At 42.7% G+C, this 19,706-nt stretch overlaps 2 protein-coding genes across 2 annotated transcripts in view; one reads left to right on the top strand and one right to left on the bottom strand.

The window, feature by feature from the left end:
• Positions 1-9,699: 9,699 nt before the first annotated feature.
• On the bottom strand, positions 9,700-17,516 carry SLMO1 (slowmo homolog 1 (Drosophila)). Its single transcript, XM_010006940.1, has 6 exons — positions 17,470-17,516; positions 16,564-16,732; positions 16,070-16,159; positions 15,194-15,264; positions 14,997-15,099; positions 9,700-9,813 (listed from the first exon to the last, which is right to left on the bottom strand). Exons 1-6 carry the CDS (start codon positions 17,514-17,516, stop codon positions 9,700-9,702), a joined length of 594 nt encoding a protein of 197 aa, XP_010005242.1.
• Positions 17,517-19,021: 1,505 nt separating this feature from the next.
• Positions 19,022-19,706, top strand: part of AFG3L2 (AFG3-like AAA ATPase 2) — a 27,008-nt gene continuing 26,323 nt past the window's right edge. Inside the window, exons 1-2 of the mRNA XM_010006938.1 lie at positions 19,022-19,080; positions 19,262-19,700. Of these exons, the coding sequence (XP_010005240.1) occupies positions 19,022-19,080; positions 19,262-19,700 (498 nt within the window). The remainder of the gene's footprint in view (positions 19,081-19,261; positions 19,701-19,706) is intronic.

The following is a 19,706-nucleotide window of genomic DNA, read 5'->3' as shown; positions in this document are numbered from 1 at the left end:
TGAAAAGCCCCAGAGAAGGCAGATTGCCCCACCAGCCCTGGTGAGGAATGGTGTGGAGGTTGTGGGGTGGCTGGGCTTTAGTTCTACTGCCAGCTGCCTTCTGCTGCCCAGGGGAACAAAGCTTCCCCTTGAAAGTGTATTTGCATGTTACATAGCAGCCTTCGGAGCAGCCACTCATATCTTTTAAGTTGATTTGAAAGGCACATGCAATTGTCTTCTAACACCCTCCCAGGGACTCATCCATCCTTATTTTTCTTTAAATGCCCCCTTGGAAATTAAGATTTTTTGTATATGCAGGGCTTATTAAAAGAATGTTTTTAATTTTTTCTGAAGCAATGCAAACAGGAAAAGCAAGGATCAAGGCTAAGTCTCCCTCAGAGCTGACCTGTGTCATGGCCCCTGGGGTACCTCTAGAAACGTGTCTTGCATGTTAAAGCACCTGGAGTACTGGCATGAGATGAGGATGTAGGATTGCAGGAGGTGAGGAGTACAGGCAGATTGATTCGAAAGGTTTGCTGTTGTTGGAAGGGTTGCCTGATCTCAGTCACATCAGCACTTTTTCTTGTTTCTGTGCCAAAACCAGGCCATGTGTTTGCTGCACAGTACATCAGGAAAACTAGACTGAAAGAAATGCATGAAATCTCACTTTCCATCTCCCTGTTGTTCTTACCATTTTCTCCTGGCAGTGCCCCAGCCACACATTACAATCACTCAGTCCTCTGCTTGCAGTGCTCTTCCTGGGCAGGCTGAAGCCCCCAAGCTGCAGGGCAGCCAGCACATTTATTTTCCCCTTTGAGAGGGATGTAGGACACTGCAGAGCGGCCTGATCAAGGACTAAGTAAATCCTGCATGTGCGAAGGGAGAGGAGTCTCTCAGGGCAGCCCTGCCTCAGCAGTGTCTGGGGAAGCAGCCCGAGCCTCAGGGTCTGGCTTTGCCCACCTGGATTGCCCAGCAGCCCTTGGCTTGGGCAGAGCTCTATTGCACTTGGCAGGGCACGACGCAAATGATGCAGTGGCTGGACAAAGTGCTCCACGTTGCTCATGCAGAGCAGCCCTGAGGCAGGACATGGATACCTCCCTTTTCCCCTGGAAAAAAACCCTTCAGGCTGCTGACACTTTGGGGCAAGCACCAGAGAACGTGGTTCAGAGGGCTGCCTCCCTCCTTCCCCGCCATCCCTTCCTCTCTGCCACAGCTGCTCCACATTATCCTGGCATTTCATTCCACAAAGCAGCAGCAGCGGGTTGGGTTGTCACGCAGAGCCTGAAGGAGCTCCGTTGCCTGGCTCTCTGTGGAGTGGGCTATTTTTAGCTTTCCATCTCATTGCTTGCACTAGCTTCCCAAATCCACTGCAGCCTTTTGCCTGCGTTCCCTGCAGTGCTGCCCAGCATGTCCTGGTTATGGGCTGAACTTCCCATCAGCGTCTGAGGATGAAATCAGAAGCTTGTAAATATGTGTATTATATTTATTAATATTTAGGAAGTCTCCATCGATCATGCAATGGGAATTGACTTTCCCATGATGTTTTAAAATGGAAATGAGTCTTATTTATATGTGTTTGCTACTATCTTTGTTAGCATTAATGCTTTCGGCCCCCTAATACAGTTTGCACTCCATAGGCATTTTAGAGTGAATTACTGCTGAAAGGAATGCAGACTAGTACAGTGAGCTCCTTTCCATGACATTTTAAAGTATTTTGATTATTTTTTTAGCTTTATTAATATGCCCAAGGTGAGATGAAATTCATCATAGGAGACCTGAGGAGTTAAAAATGCCAGTGGCAGCATCAGTCTTGTTGGTTTGTACGTGAACCTAATTGTGGAGAATTCCAAACCAGCTCTGCCTCACCATGACGATGGAGGAAGCAACCAGGCCTTTGCTGCAGCTCTCGAACCTGACCTTTCAAATGTTCTGGTGACAATAGTGCTTTTGGGGTTTGTTGTTTTTTCCCCCTTCCCCATTACTTTCTTTATACAGGGAGGCATGTTACCTGGCAAAAAAGAAAAAAAGAAGCCTTTCCATTATAACCCTTGTCTGTGTTAATTATTCAGGTGGAAGCTGATTTAAAGGTTCTGTCTCTTTTTCATGCTTTTCTAGTTTTGTAAGAGCAGCCATATGCTTCTTTTGGCAAAGAATTGTTAATGAAAATTACTTAATCACAGCTGAACAGTGGTTGGGCTGCATGAAGGGATGGAAACATGTCAAAGTACTCCTAGAATAGCAATAAAACTGCTTGTGTAACCCCAGCAATGTGATGAGCGCGTAGTGATCATTTCCAGCCAACTCCCTCCGTTACCAACATGTCGCTGCTTCCAACATGGATGCTCTGTAAGCTGAGGTGCACTTCTCCTGCATGTCATACAGGCTTTGGGAGAGCTCCCTCATCTTTGGGAGAGAAATGCTGGTATTTTTTTGGAGAGGTTTTTGAATCACTGTTTTTAGTTTTCAAATGAGAAGTGGAGAGAACATTTTTATCACCGCTATTACATTGTTCTTTCAAGCTCCTCTTTTTCCCCAGGCAAGTTCAGCATCAGCTTCCATGGTTAGTTACTGGCTGCATGCTGTATGGATTAAAAAACTAAGCTCCAGCTTTAGGCATCGGATTTGCTACCTTCATGCTTTACCTCATCCAGCAGCTCTCTACATCTTTTAGGAATGTCTTTCTTATGAGCTCACTGTCACCTGTGAAACAGTGACAGCACAGTGGCATGAGGGAAAGGTGCTGCGCCTGTACGCTCTGGTGCTACAGCAAACAGATTATGGTAATGTCACCATAACATTTTATAGTATTTCCATGTTAATGAAAATTGGAGCTGCTTTGGTTTATTTCTTCTTGTTTTGTATGTGTGTAGCTTAAGGCCAATCTGAGAAAGTTTATGAGTATTGATTCCAGCTATAAAGATCTGTTTTGTTGTTGCTGTCTGATTTTTACTACTGTGTTGCGCATACCTGAAATTACTGTTCAGCAGAATTTCTTGGTAGGAAAACAGCCAGAGAGGTGCATTAGCATTAGCTCAGGCTGTCATGCTACACAAAGACATTTCCTGATGCATTAGGCTAAGTTCATGAGCAGTGTTCTCGTGGCAGCTTCATCGAGTCCAGTGCGGCAGTCCCCTCCCACTGGGAGAGCTGGCGACAGCTCCCATGTACCGGGGCGGGTGCTGAGTGGCACCCACAGGCTCCAGCAGCAGAGGGAGCCTGTGGCCTTCCCTGCCTTCTCTGCTCGACATTGAAAAAACCCAGAGCTTGTTCAGCTTACCCGACGCAAGCTGTGAGCCCCCGGGCCCTCGCTGCAACACTGGGGACTACAAAGTGATTACAACCGTATAAAGAATATCGAGAGCTGCTGATAAAGAGATGAATGCTCAGCTCACAGGATCCCATGCTGCAAACTTCTATTGGCTTTTGGTACTTAAAAAGCAATTAATGCCACTTCTAGTTGCACCAAGTTCCAGATAGCTGCAATTTCACACCACTTCGACAGGAAAAGATTTATGAATGAATTTGCCCATGGTTGGAATGTCACGGCATAATCAGGAGATGGGGCTAAATAGTTACCAAATAGATGCAGCAAATTTTATGTGGTGGTGGTGTTACTTGATCATTTGCATTGAACTGCAATTCTTTCTACTTACCCATTTTTCCTCCAGTCTGGCTGTCTTGCAGTGGCAGTGCCTGGCAGAGCAGTGGCAGTGCCTGGCAGAGTCAGGCATGCAGGCAGGCTGGGCTTTGTGTCCTGAAATCATGACAAAAGCCACTGCAGTCTGCAAAGGTCATCAAGACATGCTTTTGTAGCACAGTTCTAGAGAAAGCCATAGTCTTTTGCCATTCCAGGCTACTTAATGTGCTGACACAGCTGGAAAAGACCTGTTTGATTAGTAACCAATTTGATTTTTAAAACCCTGCAAGTGCAAAAAAAATGAGCATCCAGTATATATCCACCAACTTTCTTGGTGCCTCCTTTGCAGATGAAGTGTTTACATGAAGCATACAGGTCCTCCCTGTGATTTTAAAACCAGTCAGGCCAGTGTTTAATAGTGGGATCTAGCAATGCTCTGGCTGCAGGCCAAACATGGCGTGTGGAATTGAACAATCCAACAACTGGATTTCAGGAGCTGCTAAATCTAGAATTAAAGGATGTGGGTACAAGTTGATACAACTTCTGCAGAAATTTGGCTTCCAGAGTTTGGTGGAAATAAGCTCCAGTTAAGGTGATGTGTGTATGTATAGAGAGGTGACATCCTCATGGCCCAGCTGAAGGGGCAGATAGAGACTGAGGCCCAGCTTTGACTTAAGACATTTAAGATGGGCTCATTTCTGCTGAAGGGGCTGGTGGTTGCATTACCTGTGAATTAGAAAGCAGAATGAAGATACAATGAGAGTGCACTTGAGCTATGTTTCTGTTAAAGCTGGTTCCCCCTCCCCAACCCTCTTCTTTAATAAAGAAAAAAAAAAGAAAATCCCAAACAGAAGATGCACTTTTTGGATATTAACAAGCCTAAAGCACAAACCCTTCCCCTTTGGAGTGCTCCTGCTTCTGTGCTGTCACTGTGCATGTACTGTCTGTGCGGCTTCAGGTACAGCCAGGGCATCAGCTCTTAACAGAGAAAGGCAATATAATTGTCTTCTGCTTGTTTTCATGTCATGTGGTACTGAAATGCAATTTCTTGTTTATGCATTACTAATAAAAAGTTATTTAAAATGGCATTGCATTGCTCTCACTTTCTCCAGCTAACCGTAACCATGGTGAGCATTGTTTCTTACACAGTGCAGCTGGTAAGGTCATGGTCCACATTTGGTCAGTTAGAGCTCTGAACCTTAGTTAAAGCCCTGGACTTCAGCTGCTGCAGGTTTTAACTAGGTTAGAAACAAAATTATCAGACAGAAAGAAGAGGAAGTACTGTTACCAGTAGGGCCTCAAATTAGGAGCCTGTTCTGATGACTTTATACTTGCAGGGGCTTTCCAATAAAATAAGAATCATACCTTAATCAACTTAGCTGTGGAAACATTAGGAAGACAGGGCTTGTGCTCCACAAAAATGCCTTTTCATTTAATAAATGCATAGTGAAAGCATGACCTGCCTCCTGGAGCTGTGATTAAAAGGCCAGCCCCTAACCTGCATGATTCTTACCAGTGAAAAGTAGTGCTGGGGCAGTAAGAAGACAGTTTATTAGACATATAAAGTCTTATTTACAAGTCAAGGCTAATCATTTTAGATTTTGCTTTCCTGTTCTACTCCAAAACAAAGCAGCTGTCAGACCCACACTGAGTTACCAGTTCAGACACAGGGGACCCCTGCAGAGCTTTTGACCCAATAGGATATGCATCTTGCAGCACGTTCCAGGGAGCCTGGCACTGGGTCCTACCACTTCCTAGCACAGAATAACATGAATGAACAGCACATTTTATATTTCAGCAGTTACACCCCAGTGTTTTTTAAACTGAGGACGTCATTTATTTAAGATAGCACCACAGTGTACATAGACACTTTAGAGTCCTGCCCTTCACAGCTTACAATCTAGGAAGATGTAAGAATAGGAAAAGTGTTACCCACTGCTCCACATGTGCGACTTTATTACATCATCACATACATCAATGCCTGGTGGGTGCTACACATCAATTCCTGATACATGCTAAGTGCTGCAGGTCAGTGCTTTTACTTGCATTAGGCAAGTCTTTCAATAATACTGCAACATGCACAAGGATTGCCCATTTTCCAAAAAAATATGACCCTTTCACCCTGTCATGCCTGCTGACCTGCTGGGGAAAAGAACTAAAAAGCCTGAGGGACTCACACTGGCACGAGGGCAAGCCAGGAGCAAAAAAGGGAAATAGTCCACACAAAACTGATTACACACAAGACCATTTGATTTCACTTTTTCAAGTGAATGCCTTTTGTTGCTCCATTTGATTTCACTTTTTCAAGTGAATGCCTGTCTGCAAATGCCTGTCAACATGAGCCTGTCTGCGCTAGCATGGAAAACAGACGTTGTCTGAAAACCAGTTTGCCTCAAGTTCAGTACCTTCAACATCTTCAAATCCTTCAGGGCCAAAAGCTGACATGCCTGGTTTGCCACCCTCTGGGAACCACCGCTGCCCTCTTCCCTCACCATTTCCCCTGCAGTCAGGAACCAGCCATCCCCAGAGTCTTCCTTCCACTGCAGATGGGTGCCTCCTTTGTTACTGGGCAAGGTAGGAGCAGCCACGCTTCTAGCCAACCTGGAGACCTGATATGCTGGCACTAACTTCCTAAAATCAAACTACCTCCCCCACACACCCCCAACTCCCCACTTCTTTTCCCTTGAATTGCAACCTGATGGCTGAGAAACACTGAACTGCCTCCGTAGCCTGAACAACAGCAGCAAACAACCTCCTTCCCCCAACACACAGAGCTCCACTTTTAACTCTATTTTCAACTCTCAAAGTGCAGAATTCTTACTCAAAATGGCACTTGCTGCCCATTAATCAACGCAGGTACAAGTGCTGAGCTTGCTTCTGCTTAGTTCCCAGAATTCAGGAACCTTCCAAGGTAACGAGTGTTGACTTAACACCTTCTCTGCTTTGCAAATTTTCTTCCTGCTAGGTACCTGGCTGTTTCTGCACCAATGCAAAAAGCTCCACCACCACCCCCAACCTCCCACAAGCAGCCTGCACTTTCCCTCACATGCAGCCTTCTGTCTCTGACAGACACTTCAGTCAATGCACGTGACATAAAACTGACTTCATAAATAATTTTTAGGCATTTCCAGGAAATAACAGAAAAGTTGGGGGGAATTTCCCTAGGTAAGGACCAAGCTAAATAATTCCAAAGGTGGGGGAGGGAGGGTGTTTGCCCCAAGGGTCAACTCAGACTATAACAGTGACAGAACTCGGGTGGGAAACGGAGCGTTTCAAAAAACATAAAGCTACAGATCTCATCAAATCACATGGAGAAGACTCACACGATCAAGGAATTAGAAGGGTGGGAGCCCTGTGTGCAAACCGGATGGGCAGAAAGCAAAGAATGAGTGTCCAGGAAAGCTTTTGGGAAATTAAGATTCAGTTCATCTGCTAAACAGAGGTGCCTGCCTGATCCCAGTGTGATCACTGCCTGCAGGGGCCTCTTTGCACATGTGCAAAATGAGCAACCATGGGAAGATGAATATGGCCAGAGACACAGGAGTGTCACCGACCCCAAACACAAGGTGAGAAGCAGCAGCACTGTCTGGCAGCAGAGGGGACAGCTGGGTGATGGAACTGGCCTCTGGAAGAAATTAAGTCTTTTTCCTACTCAAAGCTTCTCCACTCCCATTTAACCTAGAGAAAAGTGGAAGGGGACTGAGCACAAGCAGGCAAGGTGCTGACCCATGGCAAGTGGAATCCACAGCAGACAGACTGGAAAACCAAACACCTAGCTGTACAGTTCCCAAGTAGCATGAAACGTGGAGAGGAAGCAGCCCAAAAGCAGCGGGAAATGAAGCAAAAAGGAGATGCTGCAACACAAGCAGACAAGGATTTGTTTCTGGAAGAAGGAAGCAAAATGCAAAAAAAGTAATCCAGAAAACTGATGCATAATTGGTGCTACCCCTAAGGTGCAGCAGAGGAGTTTGGTCCTAGACAGAACATAGGAGCCTGTGGTGACTTTTCCAGGATGCCAGCTAGTGCTGGAAGGTGCTATGCACAAGCCAGTCAGCTTCAAGACAACACTATACAATTATTTCAAATCTGATGCAAGAAGCACCTTTAGACAATTCTTCTTCCAAACTAAAGCAATACATAAACCTCTCCGAAGACTTTTGTACCCTCCCAACAGTTATGCTGTCACCATCACCCACAGGCACATGTGAAAATGCTGTAGTACAGGTTTCCACATGCACATACACTTACTCATCTCCTTTCATTTGCAGAGCTCTGCCACAGCTGCACTCCTCTTCCTAGCAGGCCACCAGGAACTAGAACACCTTCTGCATTCTGTATCCAGGAAGTGGCATCACTCCTCTGAGCACAACTGACCTGCACCAAAGCTATCCAGTGTATCTTCCAGAAAGGAGCTGCTACAAAACTCTACCTTTCTGCTCCAAAACAAAAAAGACTTTAGGTTCATACAAAAAGAGAAATGTCAATATTAGCTACTAATTTAATCACTTTCAACTATACATGTATTTTTAAATTAAGTTTATTCATTAGGATCAGGTAATTTTGCTATACTATAGTTACACCCAAATTAATGTTTCTTTTCAAAACTAAACAGAATACGAATGCTGAAATGTCCCTTAAGCTACAGACACTTTAAAATTACCAGACCAAAACAGCAACCAACATTTTACCCTTCTAGTTTTTTAGAAGTTGCTCATGCACTTTAACAGCATCTGAAACACAAGTTTGTCATTTGAACAAGCAAACATCCTTGCGACATTTATTCCACTTTCTATGCACACCAAAAAATAACTTCAAATGCCCAAACAAAAGGCTGTCTAAGCAAAATACACTATTCCTGGACCACATATGAAAATGTTGGGAACATCTAACAAGGCTAGAACTGTTATCTATATATATATATATATTTATGCATGTTTTATAGGAAGCAATTTCTGCAGCTACTGCAGTATTTTTCTAGATAAAGAGAAGCATTTAAAATGATCCTAAGATCATTTTGTACTAATGTGGAAAAGTGTTGAAAAAATTCAGTTATGCTGGTAGTCAGTAGTTAGTAGAACACACTTAAGAAGGAGAGTCCACTTGTATGTCTTGTAGTCTTGTTTTCTCCATGCAGGGCATGAAAAGTACATGTTCAGAAAAATCCTTCCCTTTGGGTTTCAAATTTCCCACTTATTTCTGATTTCAGCTCTTCTGTTTATTGCCTCAGTCTCTCCCTCAGTTAAGATGTGAAGAGCAAGGACTACCAGAACAGTACAGCACCTTCATTCAAGCAGTTTACAAGTACCCTTCTTAGAGATAAATAAGAGAAGTATTTTCCAGCACCTTCCAGGAATTACTATTCCTCTCCTCACAGGGAGGGGAGGAACTAGGGCAAGTTAATAAATACGAAAATAAATTATACCCTTCTCCCCATCAAAAAGTGATTCAGTCTATTAACATCAATAGAAAATTTATCTTTGTTTGGATACAAACATCTAAGAGGTAAAGTATCTGTGTGTCTTGTTCAGGCAGCACATTTAAACAATATAGGAAAAGTCAGTACAGCATGTCTTAGTTTTCTGGGATGATCTCTAGATAAGATTTCTGATTCTCCAGTTCTGACTCATGTAGTTCCCTTTAAATGGTTATAAAACACTATCATATTACAAAACAAACAAAATACAGTGCTTTAGTACCTACCAGCCTTCCACAGAACAAATATTCACACAGAAAACCATTAATACCACACATGCCTTCTTTTCAAGTTTGAGTATGAAACACTGAGATGGTGTAAATATAACATACTCTCTATCTTGGTTATACAAGGCACATTTAGGCAGTTTGAAATGTGCTGTTCTGTTTCCAGTGTTAAAAATAAATTGTTTAAATGAAAAGAGCATCTGCAGGAGGTCAATTTCCATCTTCAGTAGGCAAGAGAAGCTGCTGTGGAGATGAGAGATGAAGTTACTTTCCACTGATTCAATGTTCTTATATAAAACATATGTAGATCAGCTCTGGAAGGGAGATCTACAAAGCAGTCTGCAGAATAAACCTTTTCTGTCAGTTACGTGGTACTTTTGGTTTTATTTTTCTGCCGATGCTGCTGCCATGGCTGGTTTCATGCCCTCACGTGTTGACTTCAGCTCCTCCAATTCTGTGTTTAGTTTGCTGATCACCCATTCCAGGGCATCCCGACCCTGCCAGGAAAACACTGGGATTTAAGATCAGAACAGATACAACACCAATGCTCATATTTCTATAGTTTTTCCTCTGTCAGACATGAGACTTGTTTTAAAATGAATTCCAAGTCCTGCACAGTTTGATAAGAGATTATATTGATAATTTCTTAGCATATTCTTATAAGACTTCACTGCAAAGGCATTTTGCTTAACACATGTGCAAGAAGTAAACACAGTGCTGGTGTGAGCTCCCAGTAGTGCGCCCGTGCAAAAAGCCTAATTCAGCAGTTAAGTTCCCTTTTGTCAGAGTATGGCCATTTTTACTGTTTGCTGCCCTCACTACCTGTAGAGACACCGTTCTCTGATTTGTTAGCCAAGTTAAAAAGGGATGATTTTTGAGAAGATACAGGACAAAGAAAAATGGTTTCCCAAGTGCTCTTCAAGGCAGCAACTAATTGATTGGATCTCAGGCACGAGTTCAGAAGTGGACTCACATTGACTTCTACATTCATGCACAGCAACTTTTCAGCATATAAAACAGTCTAACTAAAAGGCTATAGTTGCACATTTTACATTAAGCTGTGGTCTTTCTCTGTTCATTTCTCAGAATGGGAGGCACCAACAGCATCAGTAAGAGCTGGGGAGTCCAGCAAAATAAGCATGTGAAAAACCCTTCACCCTGTAGCAGCTCCTCCCCAGTGACCACAAGATGAGCACACAGCCAGCCAAGGAATGGAGCCAAGAAAGTAAAGAGAAGTGCTTCAACTAAATAAAAATGCAAGATTTTAGAGATGCAGTGTCTCAGAATGACAGCTTTTGCCAAAAACAAGCAGATGGCATCAGACTAGGAAAACACCTGGCCTTTTTTCACTTAAAGAGTAGCCAAGAGATATTCACTTCTGTGACTTTCCTAAGAATAAGAAGTACAAACACTGAAGAGCAGTGACTGGGAGCAACACAGTTCTGGCCAGCTGTAGAGTTCTGGAGATAAAGGATCTGAGCCTACAAAATCCTAAATCTTCAGGAGAGCCAGTATCAGTGTTCAAGCCCTCTCCACAGATTGAGAAAAAGAAGGGGAACATCCCTACACACACAAGAAGAGCTCTTCTGAACTCTGATGTACTATTTTTGTTGCAAGCATTATAGGTGATAAAGTGAATAAAAATCTCTTAGCGTCCAGAACCTGCTGTTGTCCTTCATGAAACACTAAGCATGAACAAGAACTTGCATAAACAGCTTCAAAAATCTGAGGAAAAAAAAAAGAAGTCAAAACAAAGCCCACACATACTCTTGAAGAATTTTTTTGGAGTCTAAAAACATTCCCCTCGAATAATATTAAAAGTCCAGTTCTAGACTGCTAAGTGTAACCTATTAAACTAAATTCAGTTTTACTATGAATGAAAGCACATTTATCTCAAGACCATCACAAAGTTCAGTGAAGGGCTGACTCTCTTCTGGTTTTTCGTATTACAGGGACTCCCAGAATAAACTAACTGCTACATCTGCACTGGCAGGCAGTCCTTAAACACAGAGAAGTCATCCACTGTCACAATGAAGTGTTCAACACTTGGGGAGAGCTCAGAAAGGAGGATTCAGCCCTACCCAGAATTACCTCCAGAACTAGTATGTTTAAGTTAATTTAGATCAAGATATGACTTTTAAAAATGCTAACAATATTTTAGAGTGCATTATTTAAGTTATTCAGTTTCAGTAAAGGTTGCTGAAAAAAGTGCTTAGAAGAGTATAATTCAACTTATGAGTTCCTTCCATTTGAGCACCAAATAGACCATGCTTCAGCAGGTGTTGCTTCCTCCATCTCTACATCCTGTGCAAGACCTGGGACCACCAGTAAAGTATGCATAAAAGCACCCAGACACGAGTCAGCTACTGCATAGCAACAAGTTGTAGCTAGCTATGAATTAGCCAAGCGGAGTGCTCCATAAGGAACAAAGTGGGGGGAGAGGGGGAATCATCTTTCAGCAAGCACGCATTTGGATATTTAAGAGTCAGGTTAAAATGTCCCCTCTTAGGTGACACAAGCACAGAGAACTAAGACAGCAACAATGTAGATGTTTATTTGTCTAATTGCACAAAGAAGACTTGTCAGAAAGTTTGATGTAGAAAATGCTCAGTAGAAAAATACTGATTCTTTTCAGGCCCTGACTACGAAACCCCATCATAGTGTCTTGGTTGATACATTTGTTGACAAGATTTATTTTTTTTTTTTAAATCCATGACATTCAACTGGAGCACCAAGATAATTCCTTCAGTCTTTGAGACTACTACAGGTCTGCACATTTCCTTAGACCTGTGTCCAATATCTGATATACTTAGGAGCTAAGAATAAACTCCTGATACCAGCAAGGAAAACTTCAGGAATATTCTGCACCACAAATTGAGTTACAAATCTTAACAAGATACAAAGCCTTCAAGTACTATAGAACTACCCCATTACAAAAATAAAAATCTGACAGAGGATTGATCTATAAAGTTTCATACTGTACAACAAATTCTGTAGTAAGTCATTAAGCAAGCACATTCATAACCAAGCATGCATATTTTATTAGTCTTTATTGCATATGATAGCAGCATGACATGTTTGGCAGACCAAACACTGCATATGAAGATTTGTTGGTAGAGCTTAACTGGTAAGTGCTCAGCCTTTGTAATTGACATTTTCCAGAAAGACAGCCATAAAAGCTTAGTGGAATGAAAACATAAAAGCAAACGCTTATGGCACATACTGATCTCCAAGTAAGCAGTGTAAAAAAAACCTACATTCTTAACTAGGAGAAGCAGCATAATGGAATTTTTTCCTTTTTTGAAGGATTCTTATTAGTTCAAGCATAAGCCAATACAGGAATGACAGTGAAAGGCTACACTGACTAGCGGAAGCAAACCGATCTGCACAGAGGCATCACAGAGGCAAGTACACTCAGTTCTCTCAGCCTCAAAGTCACATTTTTTTCAGTCACATCGCTAAGGGACACGTCACTACTGAAATTAATCTAAGTACGAGACCAACAAACAGCCTGACATTCTGACAGCTGCAAGTTTTGTACAGATTTCCACAGAAGTTCCCAGAAGGGAAACAATACTCCTTGGTCATAAGAAAAGCAAATAAACTTTCACTGTGCAACAGGTTACCCCTGTTAGGGAATCTGTGTCAAGAAATAAATTTTATATCCTAAGTGTACGACTCTTCCATTTTTGTAATGCCAATTCCAGTCACTAACCAATTAATGTCTTCAGGTACCAATTTTACATACTGAAATTGCAGAAACCAGATCAAACTTTTGGTGGAGGGACTCACCTTTATGCCTAGTTATCTGCAGTCACCATTTCACTTTCAAACCACAACCAATACTATGGCACAAGACACAGCTGCAGCAAGTTTGCTGGCCAGTGGCACAAGCACAGGCTCACTGATTCACCCTGCTCTGCACTCTCTACACCTGCAGTGTAATGAACACGTTTGCCATTCCTGTATGCAATGTATATAAAAACATACATGCAGGTTAATTTATGGAATTCACGTGACAATCCATGCACGTATTTGCTAGAAAGCTGAAATGCTGTACCAAGAAGAAGAATGCTGGCATTACCACTAGTTAGTACAGACTGTAGATGTGGAGAACTGCTAGCTTAGAGCGCTTTCAGAATTTTGAATTATCCACTCAATAGCATCCCACCCCTGGAGTAACACAGAAAAGATTTATAACAAATGGCAAATGATTTTTCCAACATTAAAAATAATAACACATCATCTGCCACCTCTACCTCAGAGCAAAATCTCAGTACTTACTTCCTGTTTCTTTAGAACAGCAAAACATTTTTCAGCAACCTTCATGAAGCTGAAGAAGGGTGCTAAGAACACAGCAGCACAGCATGTAAGAAGACCTGGTAACTGCAGAGTAGGCTACTAGGTAGCAAAGAAAGGGCCAGTAACAGCAAGTACCAATTCCTGCCAAGTTTAACATCTCTAAAGAGACTCTTCAGGACAACAATGTCCTTTTGATTTGCAAGAGCCAGTGTGTTCCTTGAAAATGGCAGAAGAAAAATCTTTAAAAGAAATCCGAGCTCTCACACAGGCAACACCTGGATAGGTATCAAAAAATATTTACACTCCTGACTTTCAATCAAACAGAGAGCACTCAGCTAGTTAAATTTACTCTTCAGTGTCTAGAAATTATAATTCCTCCTTCCTCATTGCCTGATTTTAATCCCTTCTCCTCTCATTTTTGCAGAAACACAGAGAAGGGAGGAAAAGGAAGCTTTCTCCTCTCTGATCTAGTTGGTCAATACCTCCTATCAAGCTGGTTTACGCTGCCTTGGTCAAGCAACATCTCTCACAAGGACAAAGGGCTGGCCAAAGCACAGGGTCTCTGGCATAGCAGGAGTTACCTGGGCCACATTCCCACTGCGCTGAACCTCTCCAACAACGCAGAGCACACACTCAAATTTCAGGTACACTCATCTGCTTTTAAGCAGTGATGCCTATGCTTCTCTAGCAACTCTATTGCTTTCCCAGCTTCCCCAAAGAAGTACAGGACAAAGTGTACAAGAACAAGCACTCCTGTAGCTCTGCCTGTGCTGAAGTGCAGCTCCATGGCTGCAAGCCAAATAGAAAAAGCAAGCACAAGACAGAGGAGTTGGTGTACTGTTACCTACAAAAGCCAGCACAGTTTAATCTCTTCAAAGACTTTTGCTGCTGCTTACACTCCCTTACTTTCAGCCACAGGCAAGGAGATAGCTCAATAATGGATAGAAGCTGGAACAACTGACAAAGCAACACAGAAAGTATGCTAACAATAACTGCTGAATCCAGATTATAAAGGCTGAAAAGGAAGTTATATATGCTGCTAGCACTAACTCCTGGAAACACGAGGTTAATGCTTAAAAAAGTGCTTTGGGAAGCAAACCCAACTAATAACACAAGTATGCTATGTGTAACCGTAGCACACACATGGACATTTATTTGTTCTGATATTCAATTCTAGTTGAAAAACAAAGATTTAATAGTGAAAACTTTGGGAAATCATATTTTACTTGCTGAGGTCCTACAACAAGATCCATTGAAACTGCACAAAATTTAGAGTAATTAAATACAGTATTCAAACTAAAATTATTAACAATTACTAATTAAACAAAAAGAAAGATGGAAGACAGGAAGAGAGGGAGAAAACAAAACAAAAACGTACCTTTCTGGCATTAGAAGATATTGTGTTTGCCATTAAGCTTTCCAGATAACTGCTCAAGCTAATGCCTTTAACAGTAATAATTGCTTCTTGAGTTAGCACAGTTCTGTAAGAGAATAAAGAAAAGTCAATACCTAAACTGAAATGGACTAACATAATGTCTCCTATACAGAAAGAAGCACACAAATATCTTTACTTACTTATCAGGGTTTTCTGGATGAGGTGTGTAAACCAGTCTCTCATCAACAGACACCAAGTTTGTGAGAGTAATCTTAAAAAGAAAAAGAGCTGAAATCCTCATTTCCCACCTTTTATTTTTCTGTTATCAACAGCACTACTCAGTAGCAGAGCACTCAATTTAACGTCAAGAGACAAAGCAGAGCACACAGAATATAACATGCAGAATACACTCAATAAAAAGACCAATGAAGGATGATGCATCTTCTCCTATCCTAGATCTAATTATATCGATCTAAGTTCCTATTCACAGTGCGAAGCACAAACAGCTTTCCATTTGTTTTCTCTGAATGTTAAGTTTTATCTGATTTATGGCATGCAATTCAGAGAGGCTCTTCAAGACCAAGATCACCATAACAGTACTGGGAGTCTACATAAAATTAATACTCAGAAAAGATGATGTCTGTTGCACAGAGACAAGGCTGTCCTACAGACAACTCAACTTTAAACCTGATAGTTACAAGTTCCCAGGATACCAAAATACAGCAAAATACATCATTTACATTTTGTGACAAAGGGCATTTCAAATTAAAGCTTTTGTTACAAATGGCAGTGTAACGTAGAACAAGTTATTAATCTGAAAGTTAAACTATTTTACGTGCATACTGAGAAATAATCTTACATTAAAAACAGAATCACAAATATTTGATTCCAAAGTATTTAAAGTGTCCTACGAGTGGGAAGAAGGAGCAAAAAACCAAAAGAGCCAACTGAGACGCCAACTAAGATGCAGAAACTGCCACTTCCTGGTGAAAGATGCAAATACATTTCTAATCTAAATGTTAAGAACAAAACATCTCCAGAACTAGTTACCACAAACTTCTTAAGCTATGACTCACATTAGTTGAGCAAAGCTCCATCTTTTTTTCCACTGGATCTACCACAGAATGTTCCTCGATGTAAGTCAAAGTTCTGCTTGTTCCTAAAATCTGAAGGGGAAGAAAAAAATTTAAAAAATTTAGAATGTTAGGTACTAAAATAAAAAAACAACCCTGACATGCATAAATGTCAAGCTTCTAGTTATCCCAAATAAATACAAAGTAATTCATGGATACCTGAACACTGTGATGCAAGACTACATCCTGGTAGGTTGTGTCAGTCATACAACATGACACAGACCAGTCTGGAAGGCATGTATAGACATGCACTGCAGGCACATTAAAGTCTACAACACATTCTCACTACCACACATGCTGCTTACAGCTTACATTATATTTGTGGACGATATTTCTTATAAATTCCTATAAACTCGCTATGAATTCAGCTCCAGTTCAGATGATGACATAAAAATGCACCACACCCTTAATAAACCATTACGTCTGCAAAATCATACCGCTTTTACAATACTTGGCAATCCCCACTCTGTGCTGAGAAGACGGTGACTGTGCAACCTCCCCTGGTTATCAAGGCTTCTGTCCAGGACATCTACCCCTACCACACATGGATTCATTGGGTTGGGATACTTCCTCATAGCAGCTTTGATCACTGTATCCCAGGGGTGTCTGTGAAAAGAAGAGGAGACAGTATTTGTAACTATATTGTATTTAATTGCAAGTATTCAGACAATGCTAAATCTGGGATCTAGCTTGCATAGTATGGCCTTGTAGCCAGACATCCTTGTAGCTCCCAAAAGTTCCTTCAGAATTCAGTGACACTTGGAATGGCAATAAGAAAGTATTGATACACACATGGAAAAAAATTAATAAATCCCATCTTCTGAGAGAAGCAAGGAATTATTAACCCAAGACTAACAGAAATGAGGGCAAGGGGAAATAGCCACAAATTGCTACCGGTGACATTCCAATTAGCTGTGCAAAAAACCCACAATGACAGGGCAGCTGTCCACAGAGGCTGTTGAATCTTGAGCCATTTCAGAACTCAACCAGAAAAGCAGCCTGACCTAACACTTAAGGTAGCCCTGCTTTGAGAAAAGGGCTGGATTAGATGACTTCCAGAAGTCCACTCCAATATAAGTTCTATAATTCTAAGCACACACCAAATAAATGAAAGAAAAAATCATTATCAAGTTTTGATAATCTCAGACTTCTGGGATCAGTACAGACCCACTACTACAGGACAGGCTGTCCATATAGCTCTTGTTGTTGAACTTCATGTATCTTCTGAAATAGAGGACTTGATCCAATACACAAATTCTGTCCCTAAGCAATGATTTCTGTATTCAGGTCTGATTGATTTGGAATGAAAGGCTTATAACCTTTAAAGGTACAACTATCGATACCCAACTTGAGAAGGCTTAGGAGTGCCAACTTGGTCATGGATGACCATGAGCCAGCAATGTGCCCTTGTGGCCAAGAAGGCCAATGGCATCCTGGGGTGCATTAGAAAGGGTGTGGTTAGTCGGTCAAGAGAGGTTCTTCTCCCCCTCTATTCTGCCTTGGTGAGGCTGCATCTGGAGTATTGTGTCCAGTTCTGGGCCCCTCAGTTCAAGAAGGACAGGGAACTGCTTGAAAGAGTCCAGCGCAGAGCTACAAAGATGATGAAGGGAGTGGAACATCTCCCTTATGAGGAAAGGCTGAGGGAGCTGGGTCTCTTTAGCTTGGAGAAAAGGAGACTGAGGGGTGACCTCATCAATGTTTACAAATATGTAAGGGGTGAGTGTCAGGGGGACGGAGTTAGGCTTTTCTCAGTGATGACCAGTGATAGGACAAGGGGTAATGGGTGTAAATTGGAGCATAGGAGGTTCAAGGTGAATATCCGAAAAAAAATTTTTACTGTAAGAGTGACAGAGCACTGGAACAGGCTGCCCAGGGAGGGTGTGGAGTCTCCTTCACTGGAGACATTCAAAACCCACCTGGATGTGTTCCTGTGTGATGTACTCTAGGTGACCCTGCTCTGGCAGGGGGGTTGGACTAGATGATCTTTCGAGGTCCCTTCCAGCCCCTAAGATTCTATGATTTTATGATAAAAGTTGTACTCAGGGCCCTAAATGGATTTGATTTTTAAGAACACTACATTTTGTCTTAAAATAGACCAGTATAGGAGGGCATCAACAGCGCACCACCACCAGAACAAACAGAAGCTTCAAAAGCTACGTTCTTTTTACAAGAGTAAGAAAAGGTCTTTCAACCCTACTGGTGTAAGCAGGAAAAACAGAACCCCCAATTCCTCCATCAGAAGGAGAGCTGGATGACCTTGTTCTCTTCAGTGGCTATAGATCATAATCAACAGAAGATACACAAGCTGAAAAGGTCACATTTCTGTTAGGTGTCCTTGAGGGATTTTAAGAGTCAGAGATCTGATAAGGCACAACAGTATTTTACTAACACCTAAGCTGAACTACCTACACCCGTACACATTTCACTGTAAAATGGGGGCATTCCAATACAGGTCCCTATACGAGAACAACAAATACAAATCAGGTTTTTGTCTCCTGAGCGATAGATACTAATCTCCAACTCTAAAGTTACGCCACACACTGGCAACCTTTACTAGCCTCTGACTGTAATTTCATAATAGAGGCTACTCTGCACTTAAACCAGTTGAATGTTAAAGTTGAACACCTAAGACTTACGTCAGCATAGTGAATTCATTTGTGTTAACATAATTAAAGAAGTTTAAAACTGCACATCTGGCGTATCTTGTAAATACTTTTAAGAAGCACCATGCTGGTGCTCTTCAGGTTTTGAGATTTTTAGGACCTGTAGCAGAACAATTACCAGTGGCATTTCAGGAGCTGCACTGGAACGACCGTGTCCACCACGTCAACTCCCCTGCATAGCTTGTTCCATACCTTCTGGCACTTCTGCATATTGTTCCCTCGCTACCCAAAAATGGAACTGGATGACCAGAACCATGTTCAAAATAGGTTTACTGCAGAAAAGGAGTCACGGTAAGAAAACTTACTCAGCTGTCACTGAAGGGCTGTCTGATAGGCACCTCTGTGAGCATATCTGACATAGCGCTGAGGTAAGAGACACAATCACTGTCCGTACTTCTCGGCATTTACCACCCAGTGCGTTAGGAGTTCGGGATTTATTTTTTTGACAGCGTGAAAGCTATTTTTTCCTCAGACGCCCACACCTTTACCAAGCCACCGAGAGCCCTGTGGGATCAGCACTTCCCGCTGACAGCGGCGGGAGAAGCTCCCGCACCGGCTCCGACGCGCGGGACCACGGAAGGGACGAGGGCCGGGCGGCGCGGGGGGCCCTGCAGCACCGCCGGGCACCGTCCCCCGCCCGCCCCCGCACCGGGGGATGTACCGGGGACACGGCCGGTGTCCCGCCCTCCCTCCGGCCTTCCCTGGCTGAGCCTTCGTGCCGGCACAACAGGCTGCATGGGGCTGGAACCCGATGGTCTCCAAGGTCCCTCCCAACCCAAACCATTCTACGAGAACCGGGCGGCAGCCGCGCCTGCCTGCCCTCCCTCCCTCCCTTCCTCCTCCGCCCGCGGCGCTTCCCATTCCGGCCTTCACCCCGGCAGGGCCCGGCTCCCCGCACACGGCCCGGCAAGGCCCGG

This window comes from Chaetura pelagica, unplaced genomic scaffold (assembly GCF_000747805.2).
Source record: "Chaetura pelagica isolate M959 unplaced genomic scaffold, ChaPel_1.0 scaffold109, whole genome shotgun sequence".
In the NCBI taxonomy this organism is placed as follows: Eukaryota; Metazoa; Chordata; class Aves; order Apodiformes; family Apodidae; genus Chaetura; species Chaetura pelagica.
The sequence above is the reverse complement of the archived record's forward strand: the minus strand, read 5'-3'. Positions and strand labels throughout refer to the sequence as shown.

What these genes read in the sequence shown, in the direction of transcription:
- SLMO1 (XM_010006940.1), bottom strand. Translation starts at nt 17,516, where the DNA reads ATGGTCATCCATGACCAAGTTGGCACTCCTAAGCCTTCTCAAGTTGG. An exon ending in TGCCAAGTATTGTAAAAGCG is followed by an intron (nt 16,160 to 16,563) that starts GTATGATTTTGC and finishes CTTCCCCTTCAG; the next exon opens with ATTTTAGGAACAAGCAGAAC. An exon ending in TATCTTCTAATGCCAGAAAG is followed by an intron (nt 9,814 to 14,996) that starts GTACGTTTTTGT and finishes TTTTCCTGGCAG; the next exon opens with GGTCGGGATGCCCTGGAATG.